At 48.3% G+C, this 17,313-nt stretch overlaps 1 protein-coding gene across 1 annotated transcript; it reads right to left on the bottom strand.

Annotated features, from left to right (window-relative positions):
• Positions 1 to 3,128: 3,128 nt before the first annotated feature.
• CLRN3 (clarin 3) lies at positions 3,129 to 10,395 on the bottom strand. Its single transcript, XM_026065690.1, has 3 exons — positions 10,167 to 10,395; positions 5,600 to 5,779; positions 3,129 to 3,403 (listed from the first exon to the last, which is right to left on the bottom strand). Exons 1-3 carry the CDS (start codon positions 10,393 to 10,395, stop codon positions 3,129 to 3,131), a joined length of 684 nt encoding a protein of 227 aa, XP_025921475.1.
• Positions 10,396 to 17,313: the final 6,918 nt, after the last annotated feature.

Raw genomic sequence — 17,313 nt, 5'->3', positions numbered from 1 at the left:
CACGCGTGTCAGCTGGGACCCCTGCGAAGGGAAGACGTTCGCGCCGTAGAAGGTAAGGTCGCTCCGGTAGCGACTACGGAAAAGCGGGTAGCACGCAGTTAATCGCGAGAATAAAACGCTCACGTCAGCGCTGTCTGCAGCTCGCACGCAGACCGGCCCGGGCCTCGTGCGACGCAGCCCGCCCGGCACCCACCGCCCCGCTGGCAAAGCGGCGCCTCCAGCCGCTGCGCTTGCAAGCCTAACCCTTACTTTTAATTCTCCGGCTTATTTTTTATTCTCCCATATTTTGCTAATAAAAACCGGCACGGTGCTGGTGCTACTGTGCTCGATTTAGCGCATCGATTGCCAATTCTGGCAATTTTCCTCCGAGCAGGGGTTTTTTAAATAGCGCGAGCGGGATAATCCTTTGGCAGACCGGCTCCTGGGGACAGGCACTGGCTTTATCGACCCCGGCTCTCCGCCTGCGGCCGGCAGCGAGGCTGCGCGGCTTCGTTTCCCTGCGCTCGCACTGTTAACTAGCCGTGCTGCCGGCTAGGTATGCCCGTATCGAACGCGACCGCGTTTGCACGCTCCGAGGTTTGCGGYCTGCGCGCTGCTGAATGTTTTCAGCTGCTGTTAATGCTTAAGGTAAGCGCCGATTTCCCAGGTACAGAGGATCCTCTGTGCCTTCGGAGATGAAGCTGCCTTTAATCAGCGTCTCTGCGGCTCCCTCCCTCGGCCCCAGCAGCCGCAGCCCAGGGCGAAAAGCGCCGCTGGCGAGCGACGAGCGGGTGCAATTACCCTGCTTTTAGGTCACGTGGGAGCTTGGTTTTTCTTCCAAGAGTGCACCAAGCTGACCGTGCAAGCTTTATTTTTATTTTTTCCCCCTTTTTTTACCTACGGGTGAGCTGCCAGGATTTGTGCTCATTAAGAGGATGAGCGCGCTGAACACAGCTTCATTCATCGCAAAGGCTGGCAAGAGCCAAACCAGTTCCCTTTCGGCATCCGAAAAAGCCGGCTTATGTCACGTCCTTCCTTCCCCCCCTCTGCCCCTTCCCCGGGAGAAGCGGGCTTTAACTCGGATGCACGTTCCCTCCTACTCAGCCGGCGATTCGGGAAGGGGAAAACCGCTGATTTCCCGGGGCCACGGCTCCTCTGATGTTACCCCCTCGCAAGGGCTTCGTTCCCCCCCTGGCCAGTGCCCGATGCGAGCGCAATCGCGTGGCGTGACGGACGTTGGCTTAGCGCGGCAGCGACAGATGCGCGCTGAAACCGTGCGAAAACTTTCCGCAGCCAAAGCAAAGCTGGCGAAACGTTTGGCTTTGCGCCAGCTGAGCTTGCGGGTGCAAAATATCCGACGCTCTAACTGAAATGTTTACAGCAGCGAAAAGCAGTTACCAGCATGGTTCTTGTCACAAGCGGAGAGCAGATAACGTCTCTTATTTTATTGACCCTCCTGCCCCTCAAAACGTAGAGGCCCTCTTTTATTTTTTTCCCTGCTCTGCACTTGTCACACTTTTAGCCAAATTTTTAAGCAGGATGTAAAAAACCTCCCCGCTTAGACTCCTTTGATAGAGTACAGCTGCACAAAGTATTGGGCACCTCAGTCCCGAAGCTTTATTTTTTTGACATAAATGGCGAGAAGTCACTTTTCAGATCTTCTCATTCCTCCGTCTTAGCTGCTCTTTCATTTCCCGAGTACCTCCTGCATCATCGAACAGGTATCAAGCACGACGGTGAAAACGATACCGTAAAGGAAAACCGCCCGACCAAAACTCGCTCTTCCAGCTGCAGCGGTAAGAAGCAGAAGAGGACGCTGGCCACCCTGCGCTGGGAATCTGCTCCTGCCGGGGCACGTGTCCTGAGCACGCCTTCACGCCACGGCCTGGTTCCTCGCCCAGTGCAAGGTCACGCTCACCCGCCCGTTCTCCCTGGGTGTAACCGGGAGGGAACTCATCGCTTTTGTGCGACGCCCCAAGGTAGCTCGCAGGAGAGCAGAGGGCCGCCACGCCTGCTCAAGGTGCAGCTTTACAGTCCTGCTAATCGCGCTCATCAAGAGCCTACAAAYAGCCTGGAACGGGATTTTGCAAATGTTGCTACCAATTAACAACTGCACATGCTGATAGCGGGCTCTTTTCTGCCTTGCGCAGGCCGTTTCCCGTCCTCTGGCTGCTAGAGGAGCCCGGTCTGCGGTTGGAGCCGTGCAAGACAGCTCCAAGGCAGCGACGCGGGGGGAAAAGGCCGGTCGTGCTGCCGTGGTGAGGCTGGGTGGGAAGCTGGCCATGGCGAGGTTGCTCACATGCTCRTGCTCCTGCCGGGCAAAGGGAACCTGCAGTCCCGCATGCTGTCACCTAGGCAGTGTGGTGGGGACCTGCAGGAGAGGACCCCTAAGCATCAGCGGGAGCGAGAGCAGGGAGAATTGCGGGACAAAAGGAAGCACCGATACCTCCGGGACCATTTCTYATCATGTCCAGGATTTCTGGCATTTGCACTATTTTTGTCCCTTCCGATCCCAAATTACATATACAAGCAAAACAGTGTCTTTGGTCTGCACAGCTGGATCCAAGGGGTAAGGCAGAAACGCCTTCATACGATGCCCGTGTTGGTGCACCCCTGCCGCAAGSCAGGGCAGTCCAGAAAGCCCAGAAAACGAGAGACGGGAGCCAGCGCCGCGGGGGCAAGGAGCAGCGCTGGATTTGCTTCGACCCACGTTCAAAGAGGCAGCAACGGTGAACGGAGAGGAGCTCGTCCCGAGTCCTCCCGCCGCCGCTCTGCGGAGGCTACGAGTGCCCCTCAGGCTTGTCCCCTCTGCCGGGAAGTTGGGGTCTTCGCTCCAGTCGCGCTCCCCTTCTAGGGATTCACCGGAAAACCAGAAGGTGCATGAAGTTCGTTCCTCCCAAATGGTGCAGACGTAGGATCGTTTCTGTTCTGATGCGTTCAGGTGCCGCAAGTATCAATGGAAATTTATAAAATTACACTAATACCCAACGTTATAAAGAAAATCAGTCTGCTCTGAAGACACAATAGGCTATTTCGTTAATTAAATTATACATGTAGCTTCAATCTGAACGTAAATGATCGGCCGTGATTGTCCACATTAAATAATCTTTTTCTGTTGCACACTCTTTCCAACGGGGAAATCAATATCCTTAAAACAGAATGACATCTTTTGGTGCGTTTTCAATGGGTCTTTCCTGCTCTTTCTTCTTATAATACCTTGCGTGGTCATAGAAATATATGATGATGATAGTAGAAATGTTCAAGAAAATGATAAGCAGCATGATCCAATATGAATATCCGTAATTGTTTTTCGAATTAGTATATGTCGTTGGAATAGCATAACACACCTCAGCCAATTCTATAGAGAGGCCRTTGCTTTCTATGTTCACTGCAAAAAGTATCAGGACTAGAAGTGTGAAGATTCCTAGAAAATACAAATACAAATGTTAAAGGTGGAATTGTAGTATTATTTATGTAGCTACCTGTAAGTAAAAGTATTCTATCTAAATCAGTTGGAATGCCTGGACTAGAACGGAGATGAATCTGCCATTTTCTGTTAACAAAATAWGAATGTATTTAAAGAATGTATTTTGTCCCATCTAACGGTATCTGGCGTACGTTGTGACATAGGTAGCTACTTCTGTGTCCTGCCAAAATTAGTGGATTCTCAATGACTTTTCTTAGATAAGGCTACTCAATGTAACTTTTTTTGTTGCTGAACTTGGTGCTGATGTGTATAATATGYTCTCCCCTTAGGTGACTTGCAGGATGACTATTTGACATGAGTCCAAATTCATGGGGTATGCAGAGGCATAAAACCCTGAGCAGCCTGGTCCAGGCTGAGTGCTGACCCTGCTCTGAGCAGGAGGCTGCACTAGAGACCTGAGGTCCAACCTGAACTCTTCAGTGACTCTGATCAGTCAAAAACGAGAAGTCCTTTTAGATCCGTATCTATTCCCCACAGCCTGCTGAAYGTATGCGGAGTCCTGTTACTTTGAGATTTAGCTAAATAATGCTTTTTACAAGTTTTCATCGGGATGACAGAGGTATAATCGTTGTACACTGATGAAAATCTTTCTCTTCCTTCCCCCCAGGTATACCGTCCTACAACCATTCCCCCTGAAACAGCTGCAGGATTTTGCAAGGAGGACACTGTGGTATTGCCAGCCTTCTGGTGCGAAAGTCAAGAACCTTCAAGATACAGCCACACACCAAATGATGCATAATTTTTCCAAGCAAGCATGCCCCTGGTTAAACAAACTTCCAGGTCAGAGCACTTATGGGGTTGTAAAAAGAAACAGTAATACTCGGTCAACGCGTGGGGTCTACTGTCTCACTAATGCTTTGTTTTGCAAGTATTTGGTCCTTTTTGCCTGTTCAGAGGTTGTGGGTTGGGTTTCCCTTCCCCCTAGACCTGGGTCGGAGGCCTCCAGGACCAGCCTGGAGGGAGGGTCCCGTCCCACGTGGGCTGGCTTCGGAGGTGGCTTCAAGGTGAAGCAAGCCCYGGGTGCTGCAGGCAAGCAGCTTCGTGCTTCTGAAGGACCAGGCGCCAGTTCTGAAACACTCGGCAATCAGGTGTCTCTAAAGCAAGTTTCCTGAGTGCAAACCCAGCACTAGAGGGACGCGCAATCCTCTCGAGAGAAGTTGAGCATGAGCGCTCAGTGCATGTTTTCAGACACAAGGAAGTGGGTCTAAGCATCCATCCTGTAGCTTAGATCTTAAAGGCCAGATGTGGTACGTAGGTAACCCAGGACCAGAAGGCAACAAATACCACAAAATGGTAGTATTTTGCATAGTGATGTAGATTCTTAGAAAGCTTAAAATTTGCCCTGTGGTCACATCCAACACATACATTTTTCTGTTCTGTTTTAATTCTGTAGTTTGTCAGCTTATTCTGCTCTTCTTGATGTGCAGCATCACGCATTAAATGATTTTACAGCTGCTGGGGCTTTTTCACTTCCATTTTTGCTGCCAGCGAATCCCAGCTCTTACTGACTGATGGCTTCACTTAAAGTGAGGAATACAGTTTTACCAGTACTTAAAAGGCAGTTCTCAGATATCCCAGCAGACATGGCTTTAAAAACCAAAAGCAGCCGAAAGCAGGCTACTTTTCCAAATGTTTCCCTTTTATAAACATTTATTTCTTAATCTGGGAATCTGGGAGAACATCATATTCCTGCGTGTGGCAGGCAGACGGTCGATAGCGAGCGAGCCCAGGGTGACCAGCGGTCAGGAGATCCCGCGTGAGGTTCATCCTCTTTCACTCAACCATCTATAACTAAGCACAGTCAATGGAGAGAACAAGCTACATCTAGGACTTGATCTGTCCTAATTTGGGCTCCTGTTCTGGAATGAAATGAGTCGGGCCTTAGCCGTGCCTTGCTCCCTCTGTTAAGGGAGTCTGGCTTAGTTGGTCTTATGCAGATGTCCACATCTGAGCACGTGAAGCCTGTTCCAAAGATCGCCTCTTTTAGGGGCAGAATGGGAAATGTTTGGAAAAGCGCCCGTTAGCTGGTGCGTGCAGCTGTACGCATACGCCCTGCTCTGCTCCGCCGAGCCCGTCCGTGCAGGAGCCGAGCGGGCTGCCGCCCCAGCGGCGGCTGGAGGCTGCGTGACTCACCGTTGAAGGAATTCCAGGTGTAGACGCCRGTGGGCCCCAGGAAGGTCTGGTAGGGATTGCTCACGGCGTTCATGCCCGTGAAGCCCGAGCTCAGAAGGGAGCTCAGCAAGGCGAGGACCAGCAGCRCGATAATCGCCACGTTCACGGCTTTCGTTTCAGCGTTTCGCAGTTTATCGGCCACTGGAATAGAGGAGCTCCGCATTAATCATTAACCCGCCCASGGTTTTTCCCATACAGGGAAAAAAATATTGGTGGAGGTGGCTCCTCCTTCCCTCTTTTAAAAGGAGGGAGCCTGGACACCACTGCGGAGGCCACGTGTGACCAAGTTGGACCAATCTTAACATCCAGCATCCCGGCACCTTCCCTTTCTGAGCCGGCGCGCCGCAATGTATACGTGTAGAGTGTTGCCCGGTGGGGTTTCTACACCTATAGGCATGGGTTGACACATATACTCGGCACACACAGCCAAACCCACCAGGACGGCAATCAGTTTTATTGTTTTTGCCTAAATCCCTCTAACAATTTGCTATGTTTTTGGTACTAAGAGACACAAGCGTGGATGCAATATGCTCAAAATGTAATTGCAGTATAGTTGCATTGAAATATATCATTCTCCCTCAGTTTAATAAAAAGGGCGGGGGGGGGAACTACAATGCGCCTGTGGCTGCCTTAACCTTAACCTGTGAAGCGTAGGGTGACAGTGCTCTCCTGCTCTGCTCAAACAGGCGTCGGGACCGACAGCCCTCTGCGAGAAAAAGCTCCTTTCTGTGCTGCTTTTGGTACGAGGCCATTCCTGCCGAGTTGTCGGTGCACAAATTGGAGAAATCATAGCGGCAAAAATAACAGCAGCAAAAATAAGAGACACCCATAAAAAAGAAAATAAGCACTCCTAACCAAARGAACAGCTATTGGAAATAAATGAGGGGAGCTTCCGCCTCGTCTTATGTATTATTCTTGGGAAATGGAGAAGCCTGGTACAAGTTAACTTCTGTTCCAGCAAATGGCAGGTGAGGAAGTGTTATATAAATGAGACGCAAATTTAGGGCAGAGGGAAGTCAGCCRTTTGGGAGATACCACTAAATTAAATGGAAGCGAGCCCAGCCTCAGCTGTACTATGACCTTGCTCTGAGCAGCTCCGGCATTGCCCGGGTCCAGAAACAACGCTGCATTTGAAGGCGAGGGGTTTGTGCAGTTTCTCCCCGGCAGCCTCCCGTGATTTTACCACTYGGAACATCTTCAGAATTAGCCGAACGGCTGCACCTATTGCACCCCCTAATTGATCTTATTTGTTTCTCTCTGACACAGGTCCAAAACCCGGGGCAGTAATTTTGTCAGCCTCCGCCTGTTGTAAGCAGCAGCACAAGCTCTTTCCAAAGGTTTAAACAAAATGCTGGTTTTGTACAGGCAGTTTTTTTTTTTTTTTTTTTTTTAAGTAAAGCGGTCAGTGCGATAAAAAGAATACAGAATAACTGATCTGCTGGAATGCAGTCTGCACAAATCCACAACCGGATAATCCTCCATGGTCAGCGTAAAACAAGTCAAATATGCTGGGATGAAAGCAGAGGTTTCTGCCTCTGTCAGGTCGCCCCTTATTCTCCTGTATCATCATATTTTTGCTTCTAATAGTCTTTAACTCTTGTGCAATCAGATTTAATCTCCCAAACTTTCGCTGGCTTGAGCGTGAACAACTTCAAGCCACCAGCCTTGAGGTCCTATTTTCCAAGCGGTGCTGACTCGGCAGCTCTCACAAGCTCTAGGATCACCGATGAGCCATACTCGACTGCGATTGCGTCGCAGGACGAAAGTTATTTCGAAGTTATTWAATAACTTGTAAATTTTTCCAGGTCATTCTGCTCATCTCCTGGGCCTCCGAAGTGGCCGTATTGATTTATTACCCTATCAAGGCCATTAATGGCAGTCTGTTAAAAGAGGCTACCTTGATCAGGCGGTTCGCGCTCTGTAAACTTGCAGAAACTGTATTCCTTTGCTCACCTTTTGTCTTTACGCTTGGAAATTTCTTTTAATGGTGTGGTAGCCAATATAGCGTGTTATTGTCTCTGTAAGGGCTTTTGTTAATCAACTTGCATATTGCCATTGAGAAAAGCAGCCCTAGACTATGGCTAATAAGCATTCTAGATCCTCGAGAGTTATCACCTTTGCTTTACTCTTTAGCATTTATTTCACGCTTTCCTCTCTCCCTTTTTCCGCCCGCACCCAAACAGGCAAATCGCACGGGGGAGAGGCGCAGCGGGCGCCCGCGCCGGCGGCAGGCTTGCCAGGGACAGCTTGCGCCGCGTTTCAAAGAGGCGTTCGCGGCTCTTCTTGCTGTCGTCTGAAAGCTTAGAGCGGGGAAAGCGCAACACGGGCTTTCGCCACAGCACAGACGAACCATTTACTCAAAGATGCGGGTAAACGAAAGACGTCCTACTGTGTTAGCAGGGTCTGACTATCTGAATTTAAAAATACCATTCTGTGAAATATTTTTTTTTCCTATTTCAAGAACATATAGATGCATGCTTGATACAAAACTTGAGAATTGTGTCTAGAATAGAGCCTAGGAACTAGCGTAAAACTCGTTCATTTTACCTTGGATATGTGCCTAAAGGAACTTAAACYGAGGGAGGTGGGCAAATCCACTTCAGGCTCTCTTTAAAGGGCGCCTTTCTTCCAGCAGCTGGCGAAGGCAGCTAGCAGCTCCTAAAGCTCTCGCGTTTTGCTCATCTCTCAAGGGTTCATATGTCAGAATCGAAGGGACGTTTAGTAAATGATAAGCACAAAGACCTAAATTTGGTTAAAAAAAAAAAAAAAGAAAAGGAAGGCCGTGCACGTAGCCCGTGCGAAGAGCGGCGCTCTTCCGCTCCCGCAAGCGCTTTGCGAGTGCTTCTCCCTAAAGGCAGTTAAAGCCCACGTGACGGCAGAATTGCTTAGCTTGTTCTGGCCTGGCTGTAGATTAACCGGTTTGAAGGGCTGATCCCAGAACCTGCGATTTTRATACTTTTTTTTGCCTCGCGTTATATGTTTTGTGCAGTATTGTCTGCTTGGGGGGGGGGGACACAATTGCATTCAGCTTTTTCACGGCGCTGCCACGATTATAACTCGAAGCGGCTTGCGCGGTACGGCTCTGCTGCGGCGCTAACCTGGGCGCCCGCTTGGCCGGCTAAAATATTTACACCACTTTCTGGTGGGAAAGAGCTGGCAAAAAAGGAAAACATTCCGGAGGGCCCTCCGGTGTTCCCACGTTATTTGCCAGACAACGGGCTCCTTCCCACCGGTTTTGCTCCCTTTTCGCACACGCGGGTCTGCACTACTGCTTTGGACTCGGGGCGGCAACGAAGCGGCGCGGAAGCGGCGCAAAGCCCCGAGCGCTGCGGCAGCCCCCGGGCTGCTCCGGCCCCGCGYGGCGCGGGCGCTTTCGCTAACGGCCGCCGGGCTGCGCGTGCCCCGAGCGAGGGGAATCTTCACCCAACCGCAGGAAACCGGTGGCTTTTATTTCCCAAGCGTCCTTTCTCATTTCTGTTTTGCTTTTTTTTCTCCCCGCACATCTTTGTTTCTACGACTAAGATTTTTCACGCTCTGTCACAACCTTCTCCAGCATTTAGTTCATTATTTAGCCCTTTTTATTCTTGTTCCGTAACAATCTTACCATTGAGGAAAAGCACCAAGAACTGCAGATGCAGGAAAAATAAGATTAGTTGCCCATAAAAGTAAGATCCAGTTTGATTCCACTGGCTGTTTTCTGAAAAGATATTCTAATACCTCGTTTCAAAATCTCATGGCAGTTTTCCAGACTGTTGTGATGATAAAGTCGCCTGTAAACTGCCGGTGGGGGGGGAGATGGGGGAGCAGAGCTGTGTTATAATACATGTTATACATATGCTATAATACATCCTTCATAGTGCAATGCAAGAAAAAAGACACGAGTGCAGTAACACACAAGCATAAGTTTTGAAAACACAAATTAAATGCTGAGGTGTGGTATTATCACTTAAAAAAATGGAATGGGGTTCTCTGAAAGGAGAAAATAAAAAGGGCACTTTATTTGTTCTAATATCTATGTCCAGCACATATATAAACACCATATCAACCTAAAGCACACTGKTTTTTTCTTTTCCCTTCCATAGTCTCAGAAAACCTTCTGTGAAAATAAGGCTCATTTGATAGTGGGYGTCTAAAAATCAAACAATTAATGAAATTCAAATAATGGAAGTTGCATTAGGTTTGAAATCCCTTAATAAAATGGCAAGAGTGTTTTTCTGTTCCTTACTGAAAGCTTCTGCAAATCAAACCTGCTTTACCCAAAGCTCCTATTTTATATGATTTCCTCGGTCAAAGGTGCAGGCCAAGATCACAGCCAGCTACAAGAAGTTACTACTGGCAAGAGGGTTGTGGCATTTAGGTGCTTTTTTTTTTTTTTTGGTCTTATTTTTATCCCACTTAAATTCCCAAATTGGCTTACAGCTATTCTTGCCTTCACTGAAGGTATTACGGATGCCAGGGACTAAAGGAGCGAGGTGCTCTGCGCGGCTCGGTCAGCCGCAGAGGGAAGAGGAGCCGCGGCACGGCTTACCTTGGAAGGAGCTTTCCGAAATCTGCAGGCCCCCCGTCACCGTCTGCTCGCAGGTGCCTTGGAAGAGCCCGTAGGTGAGGGTGACCGTGACGGAGAAGTTGGCTCCGGAGAGGTGAATGTCACTGGTGATCCAGGAGCGGGTGGCGAGAACGACGCAGACCAGCACGAAGGAGCAAGCGCTGGTGAAAAAGGCGGCGGCGAACATGAGCGTTTTCTGCCGGGACGGCATTTTGCCGGGGAGCGGTTTTCCCAGCGCTTCAGGGAATTTTCTGCTCGCCGGTCCTGCCTGGCAGGAGCCCGCTCGCTGCCTTCCCGGCGGGTGCGGGACCGGCTCGGGGCGCAGGCAAAGTCATCCCCGGAAGCGGCGGCGGCGGCGGCAGTAAAAACGTGCCATGCCCGAACTTTGGCCGGGAGGAAAAGGGTCGCTATAGCTACGAAGGAACCAGCCCGGCAGAGAGCGGCGGCAGCGGCCCGTTCCCACGCCCGTTCCCACGGCCGGCGCCTCCCTCGCGGCGCGGCTGCCTGCGCCCAGCCCCGGCCCCGGCCCCGGCCCCCATCCCAAATGCCCCGGCCCCTTCTCGCTTTTTTTTTTTCTCCTGAACGGCCGGAAACCACTCTGGAAACTTCTTTTTTTTTTTTTTTTTTGCTAAGTCTGTATTTGACAGCGTACGACGGGCTCCTATAATAATGTGTTGCGGTAGAGCTTAATAAAATGCTCGTTCTCTGTTTTAATTTCCAAGCTCGCTAAACAGCTACGCAACTGCCTGCACTCGAGACCTCTCTTAAATTCTTTATGCCTTTTGTGAAAAGGCTGGACGGTTTGGGCTTTTTTTTTGGGGGGGGGGGTGTTCTATCTATTATCAGTGGGCTATATGCTAAGGAAAGGCTCTAAATCTTTATCAAATTCTGTATGTTTGCAAGTATTTTCGGTATATATTATTTCCTATTCTTTGGTTCCTCTTTTTTTTCCTTTCTTTTTGAAGCTATGTTTGAGAATGTCCTATTAACTTCTGCAAGCATCAGTTGATTTAAAAGTGCAATGATCTTTAATTTCTTTTTGCCAAGGGGGCTTCAGATCTTCAGTTCTTCTTCAGCTCAGACCAGAAATGCGTGTTGTTTGTTGATGTGCTTAAGTACTCTATAGGGAGACAGAAAAGCCTTAAATAATGATCCATTTCAAAGAAGAAGTGGATATATAAAGGTAGCAATACTGAAAAAAAAAACCCTGAGGCAATAAACTGTAATATATGCCTTTCTTCTGGCCAGATTGACTTAAGCAAAGACAAGAGACAGCAACAACATGATTTCAAACCTAAAACACTGTGTTGATGCTAAGACTGAAACCCAAGTTTTAGAATTTGAAGTAAGCTAGTTATTCAGTTTCCTGGGTTTTTTTTCTTGTGAAATCTGAATCCTGAATTAATAGCCTGTTGTTAAGCCAAAGCAAAAGAGATTTCCCCTAGGTTTTATTTGTATTAATTTAATGCAGTTATTCCGTGTTGTACTGAAGCCGTGCTTCTGTAGCACCTAGATTTTTTTTTTTAAACTAAGCTCAGGAAGGCAATGTGTTTTGACAGCGCTGCTGCAGAGACCTGCTGAGCTGCAGCTCTTCCCGAAGCTCGGCCGGTTTGTCCCCTAAGCGCAGCAAGACCGCGAAGTTTTGTGAGTTAGACACAGCAAAGAATTTCTTGGGAAGAGAAAACGTCTCTTTTGCAATGCAGTGCTGTTGTACTCCACTGGTTTCAGGGTGAAAGGTTTTCTGATTTCTTGTTTGAAAACCTTAATGCAGAAACTGCGTTTGGAATGAATGCATTTTATTTCTGAGATTGATAACTGGACTTTCATATGATATGGTTTTGTCAATCTTTTTTTTATATTACGTGTTACTTTAAGGATATTTCTGATGTTATTGCTTTTATGAATTTGTACGTTATTCATAAATAAGTTATATGCTTCATATATATTCATACTAAAATTTATATACTTCATAATGCACTGTACAGCATTTAACATCCGTACGCAGCAGAAGTCAGTCAACAGGTGATTTTAAGCACCGAAGGGAAGTTTTTCAACCATTCTAAATGCATTTAATTGTCTTTCCAGTCCTTCAGTTAAATTTTAACCGTAGCGATGTGGGTAAACTTTACGAGACTGTTCCCCGCTGCGTTACACCGTGTTTATCCCGTCATACTTCCAGTCTCGTTATGGTTGCATACAAAGAGCATAGTCCAAGTATTTATAGCCCGAGGGCAGTTTTTAATAAACCGGGTGGCTCTGAAAGGCCGGGCCGTGGTTGTCCTGCGAGGAGGAGGAGGAGGAGGAAGAGGAGGAGGAGGAGGAGCACCCAAGGACGCGGCACTTTTCCTGCCCTCGCCTCCGGCTGTGGAGGCGGCTTTGGGCAGCGGCGGCTCCCGCGCGGGGTGGCGAGTGAAGGCCCCGATTTTCGGCAGCCCCAGGAGGTGCTAGTCTTGGTACCAGACCTGGGGGAACGAGTTTTTGGCCGTTACTCGCTGGGCTTCCTTCGGCGGGTTTGAGAGAACCCAACTTAAATGACTTGAGCATCCTCCCCTTTAAAAAAATGCAGAAATAACGGAGACCCTGGAGGATAACCTGTGTTTTCCCGCCTGCCTTCGGCCCAAGCACGCGCACGCGGACCGTAGCCTGACGCACCGAGTTGAGCGTGGTGCACCAAACATCTCACCAGYCGGGAGAAGAGCAAAGAGTTCGGTGGCCCCAGCGACGATAAACGATTCCCCTAAGAGCATCCTGCTAACCAGCAATTCAGTCCCGCACAGCGGTCGAATGGAAAAATCAGAGCAATTCATTAGGAATCAGGYGGAGAGCGGAAAGATTCGGAATCCATCGCTACATAAAATTACATAAGCCACTCTATTTTTGAAGATGGATAAAATACGTGACTCTGTCTCTTGTATTTAGCTACAGGCTGGTTTGCTGCAAGCAGTTCAGATCTGCTGTAAAATCTAAAGCGAAGGCTGATATAAACATCAAATGGCAGGATGAGCCCTGCCGGCCGCGCGGTCGAGGTCTGGGGGCTCCGCGCGGGCYGGCCTGCGGGTGAGGGAGCTCACCCGTGCTAAGCAGCCGAAAAGCCGGGTCGAGCACCCGCGCATCGCCTTCTGCTCCACTTCAGCCACGGTGTTCGATGACGAAGGTTGTTCTTGTCAGTGTACAGAATTCCCTTTTTAGTTAAAATCTTTCATGTAATAATAATGACCAAAGTTCACACACGGCGAGATGATCTAGCACGCTGGCYGGTTGGTGGTTGCGCGGATATCTGTGGTTTTCCTTGGAAACCACCTTTGTGGTCCGTCCTCTTACATCGCACGCAGCTTTTRCATCCTTTTTATTCTCCATTGCGCCAGAGAAGTGCGAGACACATGAGTGCTGAGGRGCTTGTCATCTAAGACAGCCAGGACCTCGAGCTGCTGGTGCCTTCAAAGGGAGCTGAGATGGCTCCACGTGGGGCAGACCCACATGCGGCACTGAAGCATCAGGTCTTGATCACTGATGTTGTCCCTACTGCTTCTAAAAGGGATGAAACGGGATTGAAACAGGCCACTACCAAAGTGCTACGCTAAGAYTGAGATTGATTTTTTTCTGGTAGCTTTGTAGACAGCCCCGTGAGTAGTGATGGGAACAGTAATTTGTTTATGCCTTTTGGACTGGGTGAGGGAAATCTGATAAATCATGGCAAATTTTATTGTAGCTGGAGATGAAAACTTGAAGCTCAACTGAACTGAAAAATTACTGCAAAACAACTGATGGGGGCTGCTGGTTTTTTTTTATTATTATTATTATTTTTAGAAAACGTAGAGGGATGTGACCACAACACTTGTCGTGTATCTGTACCCCCAGCTGTGCGGGCTTGATGCAGCTGTGTAGCAGATTTGTGCTACTACACCTTCCGACTTCATTCTCCTATTGCTCTGAGCTTTTTTACAGTGCTATTGGAAAARAACACACACACAAAAACATTTCAAATGTTGCCTGGATTTCTTCCCAGAAAAAGACAGACTATTCTCAGCTGAGAACTCCATCACCACGTAGCTATTGATTTCTCAGCTCTGGCGTGGAAGCGTATTGGTAAGTACTGCCGTGACATCTGGAATATCATACTGCCACCAACCCTCCAAAGATACATCCATCCATAGGAGCAGTTATCCATGACAGAGACTCTTGGTTTCCATCTTGAAATAAGAAAGGAGGAAGACTCCCAGCCCAGCATGCTGGTATCGTTGCAAATGCAATGAGCAAAATCATGTCTTGTTTTGGTATCTTGAGGCACCATCTGTGCTATTGGAGAAGAAGGCAGAGCATCAATTCTCCCGTCCCACTCCACCCCAGCAGCTCGGCTTGTTGGAGCAGGGACCACAATCCGACACTGTCCCAGCTGTCGGGGAAAACAAGTTTCGCGTTGCCCATCAGGAACCGGGGTATATTTACAACACAACCGTGTTTTGTTTTCGAGCACCTGAAGAGGTCACGGCCACATAGGCCTGGTGTTTGTAGACGAGGAGAGCTCATGCTCAGCATCTTCTCYGCCTGTCGGGAGCTCTCCTGGCCCAGATGGGAGCGCTGCTTGACTTGGTGACCCATCGGGCCATCACCGTGCCGGCCGCGTGCACTCTGTACAGTCACATCTGAGCACACGCGTGAAGCGCGTTCAYGATGCACCACTGCAGGGGCAACATCTGAAGTTGTTTTCACTTTTCTCAAAGATGTGGAGATTAGGAGATTAATCAGCATCAAGTTTTGAAATGTGATTTACTATATTCTGAAAGGATCTAGACTATCACCCTTCAGGGACCGGTAACGGGCTATTTTATTAACAGCTGGGGTTGTCTACGTCTTCACATTCATAAGATGACACTCTGCTATATGCTGTGTGTTGTGACCTTATGTCTCGCTATACTTGGGTGCTGCTGGGAAGCTACCACCACGGCGAGACATGAGGCCACTGCTCTAAGGTGTCAGGGAATGATGCCCGCAATCCTGATTTCATTGCCAGGATTGGTCTTGCCTCGGGAAGAAAACGGTGTTCGCCCTCYCGCTCTTGCAGCGCTGTGGAAATACGAGAAAGGACCCGTTCCTGTTTACCCGTTTGATTAAGATCCCCTGATTCTCCTGTAGGTCAGACTTAATAAGCGCTATAATGACCTTTAAGCTAATAACCTGCAATTTTAAAAACAGTCATTTATTTAGATCATTTCTATTTGAAGCCTGACATACGCGACTGCTGATACTTTTGGATTATCTGCAAAATTATTCTTCTAAGGGTCAGATGCGCTGTGCTACYGGCAAGTGTATATTGGCCACTTATCACTAAATAGGAAAGCCTTGTAAAATATTTCGAGAGCTTTTTCGTAAGAAGTGAAGGAAACCCGCAGGATTATACACCCCACAGAAACTCATAGGATTGTATAGCAGATACTTGTAGTCAGTAAGACTGCGGACGGTCCTGCTCGAAACCCCTTCTCCGAAAGCTCTGATCACACATTAGCGTCTTTTGTTCTTACAGGCATTGTACGGCAAGCAGGAAACATAATTTTATCTCACCTGGAGCTGTTAAATTCCCTATCATGCTGCAATACTTGAAACAAGTTTTTGGTGTTCAAATACTGTACGTTTCTGATCAAGGGTTTCTTTAGCTTGAAGCAAAGAAGACACTTTTCAGAACAAAGGGTAGCACAGTGACTGTGATCGTCTGTGGGAAAATTTCCACCGCTTCTCCCRTAACAATATTATTATTTCCACAGCRAGGAACAAGAAATGCAGGTGTTGGTTCCTGCCAGCAGCCTGTCAGAGGTCTCGCAGTTCCTCAAGCAAATTGGGAGAAGTAAAACGGTTGCCAGAGCGCTGACACTGCTGAGAATGTGCTTGATTTGTGATGGGAAGAGAGGAAAAGACAGATGTCCAGTGGACTGTGAGACGGACAAAGAAAGGCCCCTGCTGAAGCCCTGTCGGGCTAAACGTGCTACCTCTACTCGTTATTATCTCATTTTGCTACAGCATTTCATTCCTCCAGTTTCTTAAATTTATTTTTATGGTGAAGCAAGTAAGCTCTGTCAAGGTAGCTAAATTTCTTCAAATCCCATAGCAGCCAGCTAATGGCTGCAGMCTAGAAGCCAGTTGTACTTCAACAGTTAATCACTTCTGGATCCTCTAATTGCTCGCTATGCAGCTCCCCTTTTCTTTTTTTTTTTYCCCTCTCTCATCCTCTCCCCTTTTTAATGGCATAAATTCTCTGCAGACGTTGTCTGGAGAGAACTGAAAAATGGGCTTAAAGTGGGTCCATTCCTCAGCTCACCAGACTTCTCTGAATAGTATCCTAGTTTTCTGGATAAAGCAGTATATCACAGAATATCACAGTATGCTGTTTTTCTTTAGCCAGCAAGTGAAGATAAAATCAGTCTGGGGCTTAGTGCCTCCTATTTGCCTCCAGKTCATTCGTGTATCCTGTAGCACACCAACGGCATAAAACTGGGGTCAGAAGTACGGACTTGACTGTAAGAAATTGGAGTTAGTAACAGTGATGCGGATCAGCAAAGCTACATTTCGGCTGTGCTGTATTATTAGCTACACTGAGAACTGCTGTATAGGTCTCCAGAGCAGGAAAGCCTATATGAAACTATACCAGAGAGCTAGTTTTAGTGGCCCTCCAGCTCCTTTAATCCTTGGGTATGTTATGGGCAAGTTATGCAGTTTATAGTCCAGCCAGTTTCTTTTTATAACTTTATTCCACAACTGTATCATTTCCTTAGCTATTCCTGCTATTTCCTGAGAAATTCTCCTTTCCCCAAATAACGTGTTAATAACAATAATTTTAATACTGAATGACTTCAGTTTCACATTTTTTTTTAATCGCGTTTAATGAATTTTTGAACCACAATGTCACAGCACCTGCAGTTTGTGCACTAATAAGGTAATTTTATCCAACGCGTATAACAACTCCGTTTATTTCACTGCTCGGCTCTAAGCGGCCATTTAAGTTAACCCGCGGCATCTCGCGAAGGGCCGCCACCGGGAAATCGCCGGCGCCGGTGCAGACCGCCGAGGGACCGTCCCCGAGCGGCGACGCCGCTGCGACCGGAGGCGACGGGCGCTGCCGGCCGTTTCCCACGGTGCC

Source organism: Apteryx rowi, unplaced genomic scaffold (genome assembly GCF_003343035.1).
Source record: "Apteryx rowi isolate R43461 unplaced genomic scaffold, aptRow1 scaffold_23, whole genome shotgun sequence".
In the NCBI taxonomy this organism is placed as follows: Eukaryota; Metazoa; Chordata; class Aves; order Apterygiformes; family Apterygidae; genus Apteryx; species Apteryx rowi.
Note: the sequence above shows the minus strand (reverse complement) of the source record. Positions and strands in the feature narration are given on the sequence as shown.